We start from the raw sequence: 21,470 nt of genomic DNA on the forward strand, positions 1-21,470 counted from the left end.
GGGAATATATGTGGCATTTAAAGCGAACCTCAAAACATTTATAAAGAATCTTAATTTATCTGATCTCACTGAGTGGGACTAAATGAGTTTGGCAATTTCTCAACTAGTCTTTAGCGTTTGAGAAAGCCATTAGCCGGCAATATACGAACAGAAGAAATTCTGGAAGGTGGAAAACCACAGGACGAAAACAGCAGCGATCCAAAACAGGACTCTGGCCAAATATGTAAATAGAGAGAGACCAGCTAAACTGCAAACTGGTCAGTTTCAACAGCAATTGTATTTACCTTAAACTTTCTTCACATTTGTAGTCTGTGAGTGCGTTTAAGTTCGGATAATTTACTCATGGGGATAATTAACTCAAAAATAATCTTTATGGGAAAATACAGGAAATTATATATCAGACAATGAATATGACGTCATTTGGGAGCAAAGGGTTATATTATTTTACATTTGATAGTTGAAGATAATTATACCATTCTGTGCGTATATTCTTTGCCTTATTAAAACTAAATTGCCTCTGTCATTTGTAGTAGCTCTAATTATTACACATTGTTCAAAAGCTCGTGTATTTGGGGAGCTCTGCGTTTTTTTAAGACGGCAGTAGCACTCACTTCTTCGCCAACCAAATGGGCTGTTTAATTAGTTTGTTTTAACAGCGATTGATTGAAGGCTTCCAACTCAAATCCCAGTTTACATGGGATATACCACTGAGGGACTGGGAAAAAAAAACCAAACTTGGATGAAATGTTCAGGCTCTAAAACTGAATGCAAAGTACAGGCGTGTTTAACATATCTTCAATAATATCGAAACATGGACGTGGGAGAAACAACCCCCTTTCTCGCCCCTTTTACATGGGGGCAATGTTGTCAGCATTAAGAGTTCGTCACAACTATCCAGGAATGGTCAGATCCACATAGACCAAATGCTTCCTGTTTAAAAGTGATAGCAGGAGCCGTCAAAACCAATAGAGGTGGGGTTTATTTTCTCGCAAGGGAAGTGTTTTGCGTATGTTTTTTTTCCCTGGTATTTAACGAATTTGTGGAGGGAGACCTTTTCACTTGAGGTTCATTTAATTTTCCAGAGGTACCATGTCTACTGGATCTCCCAGTGATACCGAGGATATTCAGGAAATGGAATTACAGGGGCTGCATCTCAAATGTAACGGTTTGAAACACGAGTCGAACGAGGCGGAATTCTATATCTCCGCTGAAAACACGGACGAATCGAGTTCTGACTGCAGCTCCAAGAGGAAAAGGCAAGGGGCTGTTAGGAGAAAGCAAATGCCCCGGCTGGGCAAAGAGGGCAAGCAGTCTCAGAGAAATGCTGCCAATGCCAGGGAGAGAGCCCGGATGCGAGTCCTGAGCAAAGCCTTCTCCAGGTTAAAAACCAGCCTGCCCTGGGTGCCCTCAGACACAAAACTTTCCAAACTTGACACCCTCAGACTGGCAGCTAGCTACATCGCACACTTAAGGCAAATCTTAGCAAATGATAAATACGAAAATGGATACGTCCATCCGGTAAACCTGGTAAGAATTGCAGATATTGCACAGCTCGGTAACCCGAGCGAACCAAAGTCCATCACTGCGTCTCGGCACAAGGTGTAATCGGTATCAAGAACTTGAGTGTTGTAGTGCGTTCGCATTTTATTGAAAATACTTCTATAAATTTATAGTTTCAAATGTTTATGGGGGAAACATGTATCACTAGGTCCTCGGCGCGTCAGTGTCCTCTCAATGTAGATTTCGAACATTGGAAGTGCACACATTATTTTGTGATTCAACATAGAAATGCTTCTCCAGTAACAACTCGCATTGATCAGTAAATACGACATCCTCTTTTGCGCAGTAGCTCAGTGAACTTCTGTGCCCATCACTGGTCAATACTCCAGATAATGGCATCTTTAGAAACAGGCAGGTGCATCTTCATCGGCTGCACAGCACTTATAGGGAAAACACCTTGCATGCAAATTCAAATAGAACGCTCTATTTAAAAAATGGTTTCAGTAGAATATATAACGTGGCGTTACATGGTGCGACTTCTTAGCCTGCTGCACCTACAGGTTTTGGGGTGAGGGTATTAAAAGCGACTGCGCAACGTTACGGAAGAAACCTGAGCACCCCACTTAAAACGCATCCCCACTAAACTCGCGAACCCACAAAGTCAGACAGCTACAGTGTTTAAACAGTAGATTGCTCTATTGTTTCATTGTCAACGATCTTATAGACTTTATATACTTTATATAAAGTGTATATATATACACATATATATATTCTTTTGTGGGGAGATTTGAACGAAAGAACAGATTTCAGTCAAATAACAATTGGTGAAAAGTGTAAAAATTAAGGTATTCTTTTGTAAACAAAAACACTGAAGACATCTTGTTCTAGACCGGCAGATTCGGCCAGCTACTAAATCAGTAAAAAGCAACCTTTAAGACAAAAAGAGCCGAAGGATTGCTGGTGTGTTACAATAGCACAGCAAAAGCTTTCCCCGCAATTTGTAAACGGGTTCTGAGAAAATAAAATTTCCTTTACATAAAAGGTTTAAGTACTTCAACTTTAAAATAACTTCGTTTTTATTTTCCTTTTATCGCTGCAAATGCAAATCTGCTATTAATTTCTAAAACGTAAGTAGGTCAGATAATTCCGCAGAAGTGGCTTTATAATTTCTATATTGAATTGCGCGGCTGTTAGCCATGCCTGTCTCCGGCTAATCACGGGTCTAATGTTTGTTACATTGAAGGGGTGTTTTGTAAGCTTATTTTTGGAGTTATTTGGCTCAGGCGGTCAACTCAAATAGTTTTTTTTACATATTTCCCAAAAAAACTAGGACACATGGAGATTTATACGTAGAGCGCTTCAGATCGGCTGCTTTGGAATATAATGATATTCCAGAAAGTTAAGTCCTACAACTGTAAGTGGACTACATTTCTGGAATGTTTTAAAGGAAGAAATCCCATCTGAAAGTCACAGGAAATCTGGGTTCGTTAAAAAATCTTTTTTTTAGTTAAATTGCTTCGAAATAGATCAACAAGAATAGAATATATTCTTACCAAGATCCAAAAACAAAGATAATTTATGCCAGATTTATTTCGTCAAAATACGGTACTTTTTTTTCTTCATGAAATCTTAATACAAATTAAAACGTACGAATTATTTGTCCATCTATGTTTGGATTAGGACTGATTGGTTGTTTTAGTTTATCTTGAGGTTCGGGGGAAATGCTGACTAGCATGGGCGTTGCAATTGGATTGCTTCAGTGCCGGTCCAGAGAGTGACAAACCATCACTCTCAGATCCGCCACTTCCTGAGGACCTGTCGCAATGCTGTCACTAAATCCCACTTTACTTTGTAAAGAACTGCATGTCGTCTCACGTAGATTATCGAGTAACAATATGAGTTCCGCGGATGTTGCATGATGCTGTTAATGAAACTGAGTTCAAACTCTGAGGTAAGACGACGAGAAGAAATCTATACTTCCTGACTCTTAGAACCAGTCCGCGGACATTTCTCACCATCTCAGTAAGGACCGGCGAATTATTGTTCTAACCATTCTGTTTTCAACTTTCAGACCTGGCCATTCGTGGTTTCAGGAAGATCTGAAGTAGATAGCAAAGACTTTGCCACCACGTCCAGATTATGTGGGACTACTGCTTAGCAATACGAGCGCCTTCCACTTCAACTCCCCCCCCCCACCCCGAGCAGCTGTCACCATTCCAGCGCCTCGTCAGACTGATAACGTGGATGCTCCGTCGCGATAGTGCGGGACAGCCACGTCGATTCTTCTTCGTTAGTTGCATGCTTTGCAGGACAAAGCTCTTACTTGCCGCAAACTGTTCTAATGGGGGTGCGGGACAGCCTATAATATTGCCTGCCTCTTCAGGACCTTCTCGAAGATGATCTGGTCCTGTTCCGATTATGGATGTTCCTTTTTATATACAGAGTGGGATAAGATGCCAGCCGCCCTCCGTCCACGAAAGCACATTCAACATTGTAAATAAGTTGAAACGTAGCAGTATTAACCATTGTTTAATAAATTGTGAAATTCTGGCGACAACGTGTAAGAGAAACAACAAGCTACTCAATGTATAATAAATATTTTTGTATTCTTGTATATTACAGCTTGGATAAAGGTCATTGCCTCCAGTATTGTGTTAGATATTGGCATTTTGAGTAGTACTCAATCATATAAACTTATCTTGTATGGTTATCGTTTATGCTTTAAAATGTACAATTTGGATCTTTTATATAAAAAAGATTTCACTGTAGTTTTATTTTTTAAAAAAAGTAATTTTATCAGAAGAAACAATAGCACTTTATATGTTGGTTATCAAAAAAAATCTTTGTTCTGTATGATTTTCATATTAAAAGCAACAATTCTGAATTTATTTCCACTGAATATCACAACTGGAGTGGAAATGTTAAAGTATATTGGGGACTTTAGACATCTCGACAATAGGTTTGATTCCGATCAGGAAATTAGCTTTTAGCTTTAGAGCATGACTGACAGCTTGTTTGTGTATGCTTTATGGACTGTTATGATGTAAATAATTAATGCACCAGCTAGTGTGTTGTGGTTCCATGGCACAGTGTGCAAGATGTACACCGTAGCACGTGTCCGGGCTTCTTCAGCAGCACATCAAAGTAAGAGCATGTTTCACCTAGGAGGTCAATGCCAGCAGCTGCATGGGGATATTACCACCACCAACTTCCTATCAAGTCCCACAGCATCCTGACTAAGATGTGCGCCATAGTCTTCTCCTTACTGCAATAAAATCCTTGAATTCTTTACCAAGGACGCTGTAGGAGTACTTTCACCACTTGGACTGCAGTACTGCAAGATGGTGGTTGATTCCTTCTTTATTAGTGAGGAATATGTTTTAAAATGTCCTTTTCCTGGTGCCAAAAATATCCTGAGAAGGTTTAAAACTTCCTGCTTTCTTGAAATTCGACCACAGTATATACCCTAGCACTTACATTGTTGCTGTATGAAATGAGCAAATGTGTAACTGTGAACTCATCTCAAAAGGATAGCAATGAATATAGCAATGTGGTTTAACTTTATATTTAAGGTAGGTGGAATAATCTGCTATGAAAAATAGATGTACTAAAAGTAGTCTTTGTGGCTAGTTGATGTTTAAAGATAAGAATTTTTAAATAGCTCATGAGTTTTAAAACAAAATCATTAAATTCATCTGGCACCAAGAGATCAAAAAGTTCTAATTCCACTCTTCATGGAACTGATGGCTTTCTGGTCAGGCCACAATTAAAATAGCAATATGGATTTGTGGAGTATAAAATCAGCCATCAATTCTTGTGTTGCTTTCAATTTAAGTCAAGATTATTGTCATTTAACTATGTACATGTGTAGCATCAAAGGAGACAGTGATTCTCCAGTATAATATCTGATAAAATTCTATTATTTTGATGCTAAACATCAGCATTAAAGATAAAAAGCTAATTAAATTGTTGACATTTGCTGTCTACTTATTGAGCAGTAATTTTAGTCAATTAAAAATCATATTATTTCAGAATGGAATCCTAATCAATTTCTTTTCAATGATATTGTATAATAAGTCTTAAATATTGGTCACAAATTTCAGATAATAAATATGCTTCTGAACCACAGTGTTTGTTTTTAATTTAACTTAATAACTATTGTGATAGTAAATCACTTAATTTAATCACTGAATGTGAAACTGTTCCTTTTGATAAGTTGTTTTGATAAGGCACGTCATTAGATGGAATGATATAATATAGCAAGATATAGATAACAATACACAAATGCTATCAAATTAAATTATAAAGCAGTAAAACAAATACTTAAAGAATTAAATGCATTTGGCAGCATTGCAATTCATTTTCGATGATGTCAATGAAAGTTACAGAAACTGATTGTTATGGTTGCTTTATGATTTATCAGATATTTAATTAAAGAAATGTGTTCTATTTCCATTCTTATATTTCTGGGGAAATACTGTATATAGATACATATATAGAATACATATGTATACAGAATACATAGAAATACTGTATGTGGTTGAGAAAGTAATTATCACAATTAGTATTTCTAACATGTGACATACTAAACTGAAAGCTTCAGTGCCATAGACTTGGCAGTTAAGAGACAAAATAGTTTTAACAGTTCTTATAATGGCAATGTGTGTAATTAAAAAGAAATTTTAACTATCATAAGTAGGGAATCCATCAGTAACCAAGAAATTAGTAGTAAAATAAATAAATACTAATCATATATTTTAACAGTGATGGTAAATAGTGAAGGAGCAGTGAAGGTAGTGTTAAACTATAATTAACACCTCCTCAACTTGAATTGTTGAAGAATTATAGGTCAGATATAACTCTTAGTGATGACTGAATAGTGCCAGCCATTTGCTACACTTGCACTTTCCCACAGACTTTCTAGGAGCTTTTGAACAAGTTCACATGAAGGAATCAGCCAAAAAGTGCAGCAACCCTCGGCAGAGCAGTTGTGTCTGAGTGAACAACTGTGTGCCTCCTTAACAAACCATGCTAAAGAAACATGTACATAATGCTTTGTACGGAGACACCTATGTTAGATTCTTAAAGCCAATATACAATATAAACATTATCATTTTGTTGCATTTTACACCCTCTGTTTGTTTTCTTTGGCTGTGAAGAAAACTTTGTTTGTATTTTTCACACTCACTATCATATTGTTGCTAGTCCTTTGAATCTCAATGCAGGTGACAGGACTAGAAATCTTTTAGAACTTTACTCATCTACACTCTGGCTAAAGACGGTAAGTTTGGAGTAGACAATAAGATGGATGCAATATTGTCACTATCAAATGCTTCATTTCCAGTATGTGCTAACCACCCGGACATTTCAAAACATGTATGTCTTCACTGTCTCTGCTTGCAGAACCTCAGTCATGACAGGCTAACTCACAGGCTACATGTATATTTTTTTGGTAACAGGGTGTTCACAGGTTTACACTTCCATACAATTAGATTCTACCACCATGCTACAATGCCAATATAGCATTTGTTTCAGCATGCTCTCCAAAGATAGAGTGCCTATAAAAAGTATTCACCCCCCCCCCACCCCGCCCCGGAAGTTTTCATGTTTTATTGTTTTACAACATTGAATCATGGTGGATTTAATCTGACTTTTTTTGACACTGATCAGCAGAAAAAGACTCGCTCATGTCAAAGTGAAAACAGATCTCTACAAAGTGATCTGAATTAGTTACAAATATAAAACACAAAATAATTGTTTGCATAAGTATTCACCCCCTTCAAGTCAGTGTTTAGCAGATGCACCTTTGGCAGCAATTACAGCCTTGAGTCTGTGTGGATACTGTAGGTCTCTATCAGCTTTGCACATCTGGACACTGCAGTTTTCCCCATTCTTCTGTACAAAACTGATTAAGCTCTGCCAGATTGTATGGGGATTGTGAGTGAACAGCCCTTTTCAAGTCCAGCCACAAATTTTCAATTGGACTGAGCTCTGGACTCTGACTTGGCCACTCCAGGACATTTTCTTGCTGGAAAACAAATCTTCTCCCAAGTCACACTTCTCTTGCAGACTACATCAGGTTTTCTTCCAGGAATTTCCTGTATTTTGCTGCATTCATTTTACCCTCTACCTTTATAAGCCTTCCAGGGCCTGCAGCAGCGAAGCATCCCCACAGCAGGATGCACCCACCACCATGTTTCATGGTAGGGATGGTGTGCTTTTGATGACGTGTGGTGTTTGGCTTATGCTAAACATGGCGTTTATTCTGATGGGCAAAAAGCTCAATCTGGGTTTCATCAGACCATAGAATCTTCTTCCACCTGTCTTCAGAGTCTCCCATATGCCTTCTGCCAAACTCTAGTCAAGATTTCATGTGAGTTTATTTCAACAGTGGCTTTCTATTTGCCACTTACCCATAGAGCTGCAACTGGGCAACGGTTGTACGCACAGTCTCTCCTACTTCAGCCACTGAAGCTTGTAGCTCTTCCAGAGCTGTTATAGGTCTCTTGGTGGCCTCACTCACTAGCACCTTTCTGCAAAGTCACTCAGTTTTTGAGGACAGCCTGCTCTAGGCAGATTTTCAGCTGTGTCACATTCTTTCCACTTCTTGATGATTGACTTAACTATACTCCGAGGGATATTCAGTGACTTGGAAATTTTCTTCTTTCCGTCTCCTGACTTGTGCTTTTCAATAACTTTTTTGTGAAGTGTTCTTTTGTCTTCAAGGTGTAGTTTTTGCCAGGATACTGACTCACCAGCAGTTGGACCTTCCAGATACATTACTACAATCAATTGAAACTCCTTGACTGCACACAATCTCCATTTAACTAACTATGTGACTTCTAAAACCAATTGGCTGCACCAGTGATGATTTGGTGTTTCATATTAAAGGGGGTGTATACTTATGCAATCAATTATTTTATGTTTTACATTTGTAATTAATTTAGATCACTTTGTAGATTTCTGTTTTCACTTTGGCACAAAGTTGATCAGTGTAAAAAAAAACTAGCCAAGTTAAATCCACTATGATTCAATATTGTAAAACAATAAAACATGAACATTTCCAAGTGGGTGAATAATTTTTATAGGCACTGTAAAACATACAGGCAGCAGAGTTTCTTTGTGCTTTTGTGTTCATTATTGCTTTGGACAGTATTTTTTTCTTGGTGTACGAAGGTCATGGGTTCCAATCAACAATAATCTGAGCAGCTCACTATATTTGATATTGCGTGTACTTTGGTGAGTGCAGAAATATTTTTTGAATGAAATGTTCAATAGAAACTCCTTCTGCCCTTTCTGGACAAATTAAAAATCCCACAGCATTATTTCAAGAAGAAAGGAATATTCTTCCAAGTATCCTTGCTAATCAACACTAAAATAGAAATTGTCTGATCATTATCAGATACATCTTTCATGCAGTGCATAAGGTATTTTGAGGTGTCCTGAGGCCACGAATGGTGAAACTTACAACCCTACTTTCTATTTGAATTAATAGTTGCTGTGTCCATTCCAATTACCTCATGGTTTGGGAATTTGGTTCAGAGGAGTTGAGAGATGCTGTAAGAATTGGCTGGAGTAAATAGCCAAAGTGAAACCAAAGTTAGGCAGTGACAATCCTGCCAGAAATAACCTACCCTTCAGGTGCAAAGTCCTCTCATTGTTTCTGTACAAGTATGGAACAAATGTGATCTGTAGTCAATCTTGCAACAGGGTAGCTAAGCAAATTGTCTTCAATTTCATGTGGAGATCCAAAGTGGATCATGTACACTGGTCTCCAGAGAAGTGGACAGGATGTATCCAATATAACTCCCATTCTCATCTTTGTGGCTGCATCAAAGCGTATGCTAGCTGTGGGTATACAAACACCAGGTGCCATTTGCACAGAGGTCTTAGCTACCCTCTGTGTTGTCCGGACCTCTTTGCTGCCCATTGTGAATAGTTTTGACCATTGCCAAAATCTTCATCAAATCGTGATGAATGATCTCAGCCCTAATCATTAGCTCTATATTGCTCTTCATAGATGCGACCAAGTTCCTCCAGCTTTTTGTGTGTGTTGCCCTGGATTTCCAACACCTATAGAACCTCCTGTGTTTCTCAATTAGGTAGTGGTCTTTACAGAGTATCCTGGAGAAGAGGATAGTGGGTGGCTTCCAGAAATGCCATTAGAGTTCAAAGCATAACACTGGACTGATATGACTGTAAACATTGTACTTGCTGCAACAATGATTTACTTGACAAGTTGCCCTTTAAATGCAAATCTAACAACCTTGTCCTGACCTTGTTAGCACTGTATCACCACAACCACCCCCCTCCCACTCCATCCCCAACATCTTAACTGCCACCATTGGTAGAAGATTAACTGGAGCAGGCAAGAAAATATTCAGCCTATATTTAAGATATTTTGAACCTTTATTTCCAATTTTGGCAACAGGAGAATGGGCAAAGAAGTGGAACATGGAGTACAGTGTCGGGAAGTATGTGGTCACACACTTTGGTAGAAGGAATAAAAGCATAGGCTCTTTCCTAAACAGCGAGAAAATACACAAATCTGAGATGCAAAGGGACCTAAAGGTTAACTTGCAGGTTGAGCTGGTGGTGAGGAAGGCAAATGTGATGTTAACATTCATGTCGAGAGGACTAGAATATAAAAGCAATTGTAACGTTCTGATTCCGTCGGCTGCACGAATCTAGGGAAGACAACCTCTGGCCCCACCAAACTTGGGAGATTGAAGTGCAAGCTCCCCAAATGCCCCTCTGTGTGTCGGATGCTGTGTGATTTGTTACAAATAAGTACCACGAAAGATTTAGCTTTATAATTCTTAATTTGACAAAGGGTTAGTAAAGAAAAAGCAAAAAAAAAAGAAAAGGGCCCATTTTAAATGAAACAGTCTGATGTGCACAAGTTGGATCTCCCGGTTTCTCCTTTGCTGATACTCCTTCGATCTCCCCAAACTTCATTGAATCATGGCCCCACTCCGGGTCGACTCCTCCGACGTCTTCTCTCCAGCTTCTTCTTTCTTCTCCCGTCTCAAAACCCCCAAGGCCAACCTTAGTGTCCCTCACCAGAGCAACTTCCCCTAAATCCATTTGGATGGCACACATTTCTCCTATCTCCTATCTTCAACAGTAACCCAAACAAGCAGCTTACACAGAGAACTGAAAAACAAAACAGAGAAAAAATATGAACCATGTGAACCAGGGCATTACACAAGGATGGAATGTTAAGGCTTTATAGGGCACTGGTGAGACCTCACATGGAGTATTGTGAGCAGTTTTGTTCTGCTTATCTAAGAAAGGATGTGCTGACATTGGAGACTGTTCAAGGGTGGTTCACAAAAATGATTCTGGGATTGAAAGGATTGTCATATGAGGAGCGTTTAATGGCTCTGAACACAAAAATACAACTGCAGATGCTGTGGATCAAAGAATACGTACACGATGCTGGAAGAACTCAGCAGGTCAAGCAGCATCTGTGAGAAAAGAGTAGCCAACGTTTCAGGCCGAGACCCTTCATCAGGAATTTAATGGCTCTAGGCCAGTATTCACTGCAATTAGAAGAATGATGGAGAAGAAAAAGTTTCAGAGTTGTACTGTATATAGATATGTGGTTTGATAATAATTGAACCTTTGAACCTGTCAAGTTATAGAGCACTACAGCGCAGAAACAGGCCCCGTGACTCATCTAGTCCATGTTGAACTGTTATTCTGCCTATTCCCATCAGTTGGATGTGTTGGATGATATCTACCGAAATCCCTAGATATTAGAGTTGAGAGAAACCTTATTTCTGACCTCCTCCTGCTAGCTTAACATTTACCATTTGGGAAACTGTTGGAATCTATTTTAATAAAAGTAAGAGCAAACATCAAAAAAACGATCAACTTGAAATCAAACTCCTTGGAGTTTAAAAGAATGAAAGGGGATCTTATTGAAACAATGAAGAGTCTGAGGAGTAATGCGCAAAAACGCTGGAGGAACTCAGCTGATCAGGCAGCATATATGGATGGTAATGGATAGTCAATGTGTCATGTTGAGATTCTTTATTCAGACTGAAAGATCGAGGGGAGATAGCCAGTATTAAAAAGGGAAACTGTGGAGCAAGCAGTAGCAGGTAGTAGGTGGATCCAGACTGGAAGGTAAGGAATGGGTGCGGGGGAAGAGTATGAATGGCAAAGGAAAATGGAAGTGATAAAGGGCTGAAGATGATGGAATCTGTCAGGAGAGGAGGGTGGAGCATAGAATAAAGATTGGGAGATGAAGAAGGGAACGAATGGGAGGAATGTGTGGGTAATGGGCAGAGGGGGGAGAGAAAGAGGTATGGTGATGGAGGCTAGGTGGATTCAGAGGAGGGAGACAAGATAACAGGGGCAGAGGGGGAGAAGCTGGGGAATTCAACGTTCATGCCGCCACATTGGAGACTACTTGAGTGGAATCTGAGGTGCTGTTGTTTAATTTGCATTGACTTGGCAACCTCACCTTGACTGTAAGTGATGTCAAGGACAGGCATGGCAGTGGGAATGGGTAGGAGAGTTAAGATGGCTGGCAACCAGATGATCGCAGCTGGCATGGCACAGATATGCCCAACCTACAGGATGTCATATCCTGATCGTCAAATGAGCCTTCTTAAACATAAGCGTGGAATATCATCTTCCACAAAGGTGCCACCTGGGCCACTGTTTTCCCTGCCTCAGTTACTGCCTGTTCATATCCTAAGATTAATCACTGACTGATCTAACTCTAATCTGATCTCACTGCATTACTGTCTGAGCTGGTATTAGATAATGATGGATTAGATAGGGGTACCAATTGTCTGCTTAGCTTTCTGTAAATAGAAAGTATTAGTGCCGGTGAAAATGATAGGTTGGGAGGGGAGTGGGCCACTATAAAGGATATGCATACATCATTTGCAGCCTGTAAATCAAAAGACAATATACAATTTTAGAAAGTGGAATAGAGAGATGGAGGATTAGTCCAAAGCTTACCATTATCATCTATGGCTGTTATATGTCCTGTGATATCAAACACACTCTCCTCCAGGGCACTTAAGCAGCCAGTGCTGTCTTTTCCCAATAGCTGTTGCTTATATGGTTAAATGTTCTTCTCACCCCTTTGTAGGTACAGGGTCCTCTGTTCCTCTTCACCTCAGGTATCTCTAAAGGGACTTCTGAATTAACAAAATGCCTCTTGCTGCAGCTTTTTTTTCACAAAGATAGAAGGTGAGAATATCTATAAAGGTGCAAGTTCGGTTCCAGTTGTTTCTGCTTACTTCCGGCTGGTATCGCAGACACTTCAGTTTACGGGTTATCCAGATGCTGTGCAAGAGGAAGGATACCCCTGTGCACTTTGCAGATGATCTGCATGACAGGAAAACCAGGGTGGTGAGTGGAATGCCAGATTGCTTGATATCAAGCTGTTTGAGCAGTGTTGGAGACAGACTCATCCAGGCAAGTGGTTACTCTTCCATTACGTTCTTGACACCCTTTTAATTGGTACAGTTGTGAACCGTTTCTACAAATATCATTTTTTACCCAATCGAATCATATACTCAGGTTTCGGGGTGGAGATACGTCTCTACTAAATGAGGTGCAAGGTGCTCCTTTCCTCCGCTAACCCTTGGGCAAGGTGTAGCACCTGATTAGCCCTCCCCCCCCCCACCCCCGCCCAATCAGGGTCACGTGAAGCCATGGGAACAGATGTAGGATGGTCCTATGAGCGGCTGGTGCATATCACAAGTCCTGGATATGCAACCACTGAGGTCAGGCAGACAATCTCTGAAAAGCATTGATAATAGTTCGGGTCACTGATCTTGTAAAGCACTGCCCAGAAGAAGGCAATAGTAAACCACTTCTGTAGAAAAATTTGCCAAGAAAAATCATGGTCATGGAAAGACTATGATCACCTAAGTCATACGACACAGCACATAATGATGATGATGATGAATAACACACTAAATATTTCCACCATTCTTATATCAACAAATATTATTATTACTGGATTGAATCCTAGATTATAAAATACATCAACTTAAATCTTTGTATCTTCCAAACCAAAGGGCCTGTACTGTACTGTTCTATGTTCCAACCATTCAACCTCCTGTTTTACCTAGACTCATAGTTTTGCCTAATATAAAATTTGATCTTGAATTAATTTATTTCTTTGGACCTTACTTAGAAAACAACCTTTCATACATAATCATTTTTGAGGTTAGTTGTCCCTTGTGATTTTGTTGTAACAAATATGTCATCAGTTGTCCGACTGTTTATTCATTTTAACAATTCATTTAATTATTTACAGATTACTTTATCTCATTCTAATGTTCTTTCAACTTCAATGGTTTTCTTCTTTAATTGCACATAACAAATTTGTGTATGTCAGCCATTGTCAGACGTTAGATATGACATCCTTACAATAACAAAACAGGCTACAGACTACCATAAGAACGGATGAGCTCCCAGAGAATAGAGTATAACTAAATGCAAAAGTCTGCCAGATATTCATATATTCGTTGCTACAAACAACAAAACTAGTTTCCTCTCTCTCAATCCCTCTCTCTCCTTCTCCCTCCCTTTCTCTCCCTCTCCCTCTCCTTCCCTTTCTCCCTTTCTCTGTCTCTCTCTCCCCCTCTCTTTATCTATCTATCTCTATCTCTCTCTGTCTATCTCTCCACCCCCATCTTTTAATAATTGGTCTTTATCTGTCCTGTATGTTTCTGATGCCATTCAGTACAATACTATGGAGTTATGGTTACCATGTTGAGTGATTTTTGAGCATTTTCAGACTTGTGGACAAAATCAACTTAATTACGTCAGTGAAATGGAACCTGTTCATTACCCAGGGACAGCCTGTAAATTAGAAGCTGAAGGTAACGTGGAAAAAAAAATTACAGTGCAGACAGATTCTGAATTGCATATCATTATCAACCTGTCTCAAACATTTTGTGGTTAATCCTGATCTACTCTAGTTTGGCTACAGGATTGAGACTTAAGTCTTTAATGTGATTTTGCTGTTCAAACAAATTCTACATTTCATGAGCTTTATTTTATTTGTTTTCCTATCATACCAATAACATGAAATTGTTAAGATTTAGATCAATAACTTTGCTAAAACAGCCTATTGTTCATTATCAGTTTTTGATAATAAGTATTTGGGAAGTTGGTACTTTCTTCCTGACTCCTGTAAACAATACCAATTAGGGCAGCAACTAACTACTCAGCCTCCTTTCAAGTTAAATAGAAATAGCTCAGCATGAAGTTGGATTTGCCCAAGAAATTATCCACATTTATGAACTGGAAAATGAAAGCTATTGGCCCTCTGTCGCTCATTGTCAACAGTTTGCCTTTTTATATCAATCATCGGTGCAGCACGGAGTTGTTCTGAAGACTCTCTTTAATGAACTGGCTTGAAAAATATACTTTAAAAAATCAATGGATTAGACACAGATTCTCTAAATGTCAGCAATGTCATTTTAAGAGTTTAGCCTCACCAGTCTCACTTACTGTATGCTTCCACAATGCTTTCTGTTCTGTCTGCTAAAGGACATATCCCTGGGTTCTCTGGTACATACTGTAGATTTAAGGTTCAATGTGATAATACAAAGTCTAATTTTTACAGTATGATTAATCAATATATAGCTTTTTTTGGGAACATTTTGAAACAGCTGTCTACATCAGTGTTTTATCTTTGGTAGAAATCAAAATGATGTGAAGAAAAGGATACTCTTTAACTTATTGTTTCAATTTTCTTTGTGAATCTTTCCACAGAAAGCAGCTGCAGTGGACAGGCTTAGATTATTAAATTGTCAGCACTTTTTCAAAAGCTGCTGCTCGCCATAAAGAGGGAGAGAGAAAAAATGGACAATGGGAATTGTAGACAAAATTCCTTCAGTGTTCTGGGAGTTAATAGCGATCCCAGTCCTTACAATGGAGTGTAAGTGCAGTTAATGCTACAGTGACGGTGATAGGCCAGCATAACTTGAATAAGAACATAAGAAATGAAGTCAGAGTAGGCAACATGGCATCTCAGCTTTGATCCTCTATCCAATAAGATCATGGCCTATTTGACCATTGTTTGAAAGTTCCCTTCCCACCAAACCGCTGTCATCCCTAATATCTGAAGGTAATTCTGCTTCAGCCTTAAATATTTTTCTGGAACATAAATTACAGCTCTCACCACTCAAAACTCTGTCATGCTTCAATGCTTAGCGGGCTGGAGAATCCTGGACTCTCACAGTTCCCTCAGAGATCAGCATTTGCATCTCAGTTTGAAATGGTGAGCTCTTATCTATAATCTGCCAAGGAAAATACCCTGATAGCATCTACTACATCTTGATTCAATGAAATCATCTCTTCTACTTCTAAATTCCAGAGAATGTGGGCCCATTCTAATCAACCTTTCCTCAAAGGATAATCTCTTCATCACATAAATCAATCCAGTGACCCTTTGTTGCACCACTTCTGAGATAGGTATACTGTATTTTTTCTTAAATAAGGTGACTAGATCTGTATTCAGTACTCCACGAATAGTCTCACCAAAGCACCATATAATTAAAAAATTAAAAACTTAAAATATCTGAAATATTTAGCAGACCAGTGGAGAGAGCAAAAGAGTGAACTTCACAGATGTGTGGCCTTACATCGGAAACTGATAATCTGGTTTGCATACTAGTATTTTATTTGTAGCATGCATGCATACAAACTAAGATGGTGACTAAATTTTCTCTGTTGCTCAGATCATTTGTTTCCCCAGAAGTCAAGCCCATTGAACCTGATACGCTCAGGTGGTCTCCCATCCAGGAACTGACCAACTTGAGTCTACTCAGTTGCATGTTGACAATGAACTCATCAGGAACACTAATCCTGGTGACCATAGTGAGACTTCCTTGCTCTTGTAATTTAACACCTTTCTATTAAGGACCAAATTTCTACTTTACTTCTTAATTGCTTCCTTTTTTTTTCAGCGTAGAAGTTTTCAGTGTGTTTAGTGTAAGGACTTTCATTTAGTGAATGCTATTTTACTCATTCCTCTTTTAAGTGGGTAATCTCACATTTATGCCATTTGTTGCTTTCCAGTCAGTTGGAACCTTTCCAGTATCTGGAGAATTTTGGAAGATAACAGACAATGGATTCATTATCTTTAGAGCCATTTCTTCCAGAACCTTAAGGTACAGTCTATCCCAGATGGGGCGGAGAAGTAGGGGAGAGGTGATGGTTTGACTGAAGTTTGTCTACTACTTGTATCACTCCATAAAAGTGCTTAAAACCAACGTGATTACATAGGAAGTTGGGAAGATGATTATGAGATATGTCTTTGGTGAGGTCTCAGAATCAGAGTCGGGTTTAATATCACTGGCATATGTCATGAAATTTGTTGTTTTGCAGCAACAGTATATTGGAAGAAGGAATAATAAAAGCTATAAATTACAATAAGAAGTGTATATACAAAAGATAATTAAATTAAAGAAGTGAGGGAAAAATACCGGGTTCGTTGTCCAGTCAGAAGACTGATGGCAGAGGGGAAGAAGCTGTTCTTGAAATGCTGAGCGTGAATCTACAGGCTCCACCTTGATGGTAGCAATAGAAAGAGGGCAGGTCCAGGGTGACTGGAGTACCAACTGACGGTTGAGGCATCACCTTTTGAAGGTGTCCTGGATGCTGGGGAGGCTAATGGAGCTGGCTGAGTTTACAACTTGCTGCAGCTTTTTCCGATACTGTGCAATGGCCCCTCCATACCAGACTGCTGCAACCAGTTAGAATGCTCTCCACAGTACATCTGTAGAAATGTACAAGTGTCTTTGGGGACATAGCAAGTCTCCTCAAACTCCTAATGAAATATAGCTACTGTCATGCCTTCTTTGTAACTGCATCAATATGATGGGCCCGGGATAGATCCTCAGAGATGTTGAGACCCAGGAACTTAGAACTGCTCACCCTTTCCACTTCTGATCCCTCAATGTGGACTGGTGTGTGTTCCCTCATCTTCCCCTTCCTGAAGTCCACAATCAATTCCTTGGTCTTACTGACATTAAGTGATGTTGAGTGCTGTGACACCACCCAATCAGATGATCTACCTTACTCCATTAAGCATCCTTGCCACCATCTGAAATTCTGCCAACAATAGATGTGTGGTTGGCAAATTTATAGATAGCCTTTGAACTGTACCTAGACACACAATTGTGAGTGTAAAGTGAGTAGAGCAGTGGGCTAAGCAAGCATCCTTGAGGTACACCAGTGCTGATTGTCAGCAAGGAGGAGGTTATTTCCGATCCTCACTGACTGCCGTCTCCCAGTGAGAAAGTCAAGAATCCAATGGCAGAGGGAGGTACAGAGGCCCAGGTTTTGGAGTTCGTTGATTAGAACTGGGGGTATGATTGTGTTAAATTCTGAGCTGTAATCAATAAACAGTAGCCTGATGTAGGTATTGCTATTGTCCAGGTGACCCAGGGCCAAGTGGAGAGCCAATGAGATTGCATCTGTTGTAGACCTATTGTGGTGATAGGCAAATTGCAGCAGGAGTAATAACTCCTTGCTTAGGCAGGAGTTGATTCTAATCATTACCAACCTCTCAAAGCACTTCATCACAGTAGATGTGAGACAGCTCACCCTGGACTTCTTGGGCACAGGTATGACTGTCGCAAGTGAGAACGTCTGACTGCAGCAGCGAGAGATTGAAGATATCCTTGAACACTCCCGCCTGTGGGTTGGCACAGTCTTTTAGAGTCTCGCCACCTACACCATCAGGGATTGGCACTTTTCAAGGGTTCAGCCCCTTGAAAGATACTCCAACATTGGCCGGAAGACAGAAATCACAGAGACACCAGATGCTGCAGGGATTCACGCAGATGTAGTTTTGTTCTCCCTTTCAAAGCGGGCAGAAAGGACACATCTGAGAGTGAAGCATCACTGCCATTCATGATGTTAAGTTTTGCTTTGTAAGAAGTAATGGCCTGCAAACCCTGCCAGAGTTGACATGCATCCAGTTCTGTCTCTGAGCTCTATTGAAATAGCCTCAGTAGGTTATACCTGAGCTTCTTGTATAATTCTGGATCACCAGTCTTGAATGCACAGATCTAGCCCTCAGCAAAGTACGAATCTCCTGCTTCATCCATGTCTTCTAGTTTGTGTATACCCGGTATGTTTTCGAAGGCACACACCCATCCGCACAGCTGTTGATGAAGTTAGTAACAATTGTGGCATTGTCATTCAGACTACTTGGTCCTCACCACCAGTGCTGTGGTCTTTTATCTATCTATACGCTGGAAGTAGAAGTACAGTCAGGTGATTGGACCTCACTGATATTAACCATGAGCTGAAACTAATGCCCATTTTGATCTGATTAGGTCTCTTTTGGATAAGATAATTATCACAGCTCAGCTGGGAGAACAGCTTTCCACAATGTCTCTCGAATAGATAACTTTGTACAGATGAAGCTAAGTATCCTTTACTGGTGAATGAAGCTTTGGGAACTTGAACAGCTGCAACACAACTAAAACCTATTCCCCGATGGGCTGTCCAACTGCCTGAAGCTTGAACTGAGTAAAACTTGAAGAGAGTTCCTGTTTAATCCAATGTTTATCTGCAGCTGTTTGAGTTCTGGTTAATGTGCTCCAGAATAAACCTAACTTTATACTGTTTCTGTGGCTCTATCCAATGGTTTTAATCAGATACCATGAAGTAAATTTTAAAGCAATGTAATTCCAGTTCAGAAATAAAATACTCTAGAAACTGAAGTAATAGACAGCAAAGTAATATGCAAGCTCTACTACAGAGAATATGCTCAAATCAGACCAATCAATCAAATGGCAAGGATACTTGAAGATCTGGTCATTACTTCGGTGGTGTTTGTAGAACCTTCTGTTTTGCAAATTAGTTGCAGTATTTACTGAAATAGGGTTATGACTCAGAAATAATAGGTTGTTTTGAGACATTCTAAGATATATGGAACAAGCTTCCATAGAAGGTAGTTGTGGCTGGTACCACAATGACATTTATTTAGATAGGAATGTTTTAGAGGGAATATGGGCCAAATGGGGGCAAATGTGTCTAGCTTAGGTGGGCATATTAGTCAGTTTGGATGAGATGCTGTTTGGATGGTCCTGTTTCTATGCTATATTACTCTGTTATGTTATTCTAGATGCAATTTCCAACCAGAATTGGCTGACTTTAGCAAGGTAAGTTGTATAAAGATAATGGCCACCAGTGTGGTGATATCACGTGCAATGATGTGCCAGTACATGATTGGACAGAGCACTGCGCATGCACAGGATTGTTAGAATGTTCCAGCAGGTGGCTGGGTTAAGACGTGTTTGTTTATTTCTGTAAATAGAAGTTCTCTAATTCTTCCAGAATATTATTCTTCACTGTTAACTCATGGTACGTTTAAACAGAAGTAACATAACATGGTGTCAGAAGTGGTTCTGGAAGAATAATACAGGGGAATCGAGAATCGAAGATAATCGAAAAAAAGAAGAAAAATAAGTTCCAACTGTAAATGTCAAAATGGAAGGTTTGCAACCCCCACCTAAGCTTCAGCTGACTGGCAATGTAGCTGAGAGTTGGAGGATATTCAAGCAACAGTTTGAATTGTACTTATCGGCAATCGATTACGAAGAAAAATTGGAAAAAACCAAAGCTGCGCTTCTGCTCCATGTAATCGGGAATGATGCAGTAGAGGTATATAATAATTTTGTCTTTGAAGATAAAGATAATTTCAATTTCAAGTCAATAATGGACAGATTTGAAGTATTTTGTATACCTAAGTGTAATTTAATGTATGATCAATATAAATTCTTCACATGTGCGCAGAGAGCTGCTGAAACAATTGATCAGTATGTTACTGAGTTAAGAAAGCGTAGTAGAACGTGTGAGTTTGGATTGCTCACGGACTCTCTCCTTAAAGATAGAATTATTTGTGGCATTCGAGATAATGCTCTGAGAGAAAGTCTTTAAGAGAGCAAGATTTAAACTTTGGAAAAGCTTTGGTGCTTTGCAAAGCTTCTGAGACTGTGACGGTGCAGGCTGAAGAGCTTTCTGTCAAAAACTGCAATGTAAACACTGTAAAAAAGCTTGAAGACATCAAGGAATATAATAATACATCGACAAAACCGACAGAGAGCAAGATGGCATTTGAAAGAAAAAAGTCATGTGATCGCTGTGCGCGGGAACATCGTCCAAATCAGTGTCCCATATATGGCAAAATGTGAAATGGCTGAGGTAAGATTAACCATTTTTCACGCTGTTGTAAAAGTAGTAAGAAGGAAAATAAACTGAAACAAGTAAACGTAATGATTGAAGATGAACGTGAGGAATTTTATATAGATGTGCTTTGTGAAAATAAACAAAGTAAGAATGACTGGACTATTCCATTGCAAGTGAATCAAAACAATATTCTGTGTAAACTTGATACTGGAGCGCAAGTAAATGTTCTTGCAGAATCTGAGTTTAATGCTTTAAAGCCAAGACCGAAGTTACATCAGACGAATATAAAAGTGACTGGGTATTCAGGTGCAGACATTCCAGTTAAAGGAACATGCGTGGCAAAGGTATCCCACAAAAATATTGTGCACATGCTTTCATTTGTGGTCATGCCAAAAAATGTACAGTCAATCCTGGGTTTATCAGCCTGTGAAAGACTTAATTTGGTGAAAAGAGTTTTAGTCTTGGATAGTGACACAGAGCTGAAGCGACAGAACGTTGCATTACAGTCGGTAGAAGGTGATGTAACTCGACTGCTGGTCCAGCTCATGGAGGAAAATGCTGATGTGGAGAATATAAAAGCAGTAGCTGCAGTGTCTGAGACGATCAAATGGGATGCAATTGATGATATGAAAAAGCAATGGCAGGAGGAGGTTGCTTCAATGCAAGCGATAATGAAAGAGACACTGAGAGTATATGAGATTCAGTTTCATCACCGTCTAGAGCAAGAACCCTCACAGTGGGCACAGTATAAGGAAGAAGTGAAAGCACAAGTGAAGGAA

The 21,470-nt window shown here is 39.5% G+C and overlaps 1 protein-coding gene across 1 annotated transcript; it reads left to right on the plus strand.

Annotated features, from left to right (window-relative positions):
• The first annotated feature begins 1,001 nt into the window (after positions 1–1,001).
• msc (musculin (activated B-cell factor-1)) lies at positions 1,002–5,626 on the plus strand. Its single transcript, XM_073040633.1, has 2 exons — positions 1,002–1,527; positions 3,572–5,626. Exons 1-2 carry the CDS (start codon positions 1,090–1,092, stop codon positions 3,656–3,658), a joined length of 525 nt encoding a protein of 174 aa, XP_072896734.1. The 5' UTR covers positions 1,002–1,089; the 3' UTR covers positions 3,659–5,626.
• The last annotated feature ends 15,844 nt before the right edge of the window (positions 5,627–21,470 follow it).

The sequence above is a fragment of the Hemitrygon akajei genome, chromosome 1 (genome assembly GCF_048418815.1).
Source record: "Hemitrygon akajei chromosome 1, sHemAka1.3, whole genome shotgun sequence".
In the NCBI taxonomy this organism is placed as follows: Eukaryota; Metazoa; Chordata; class Chondrichthyes; order Myliobatiformes; family Dasyatidae; genus Hemitrygon; species Hemitrygon akajei.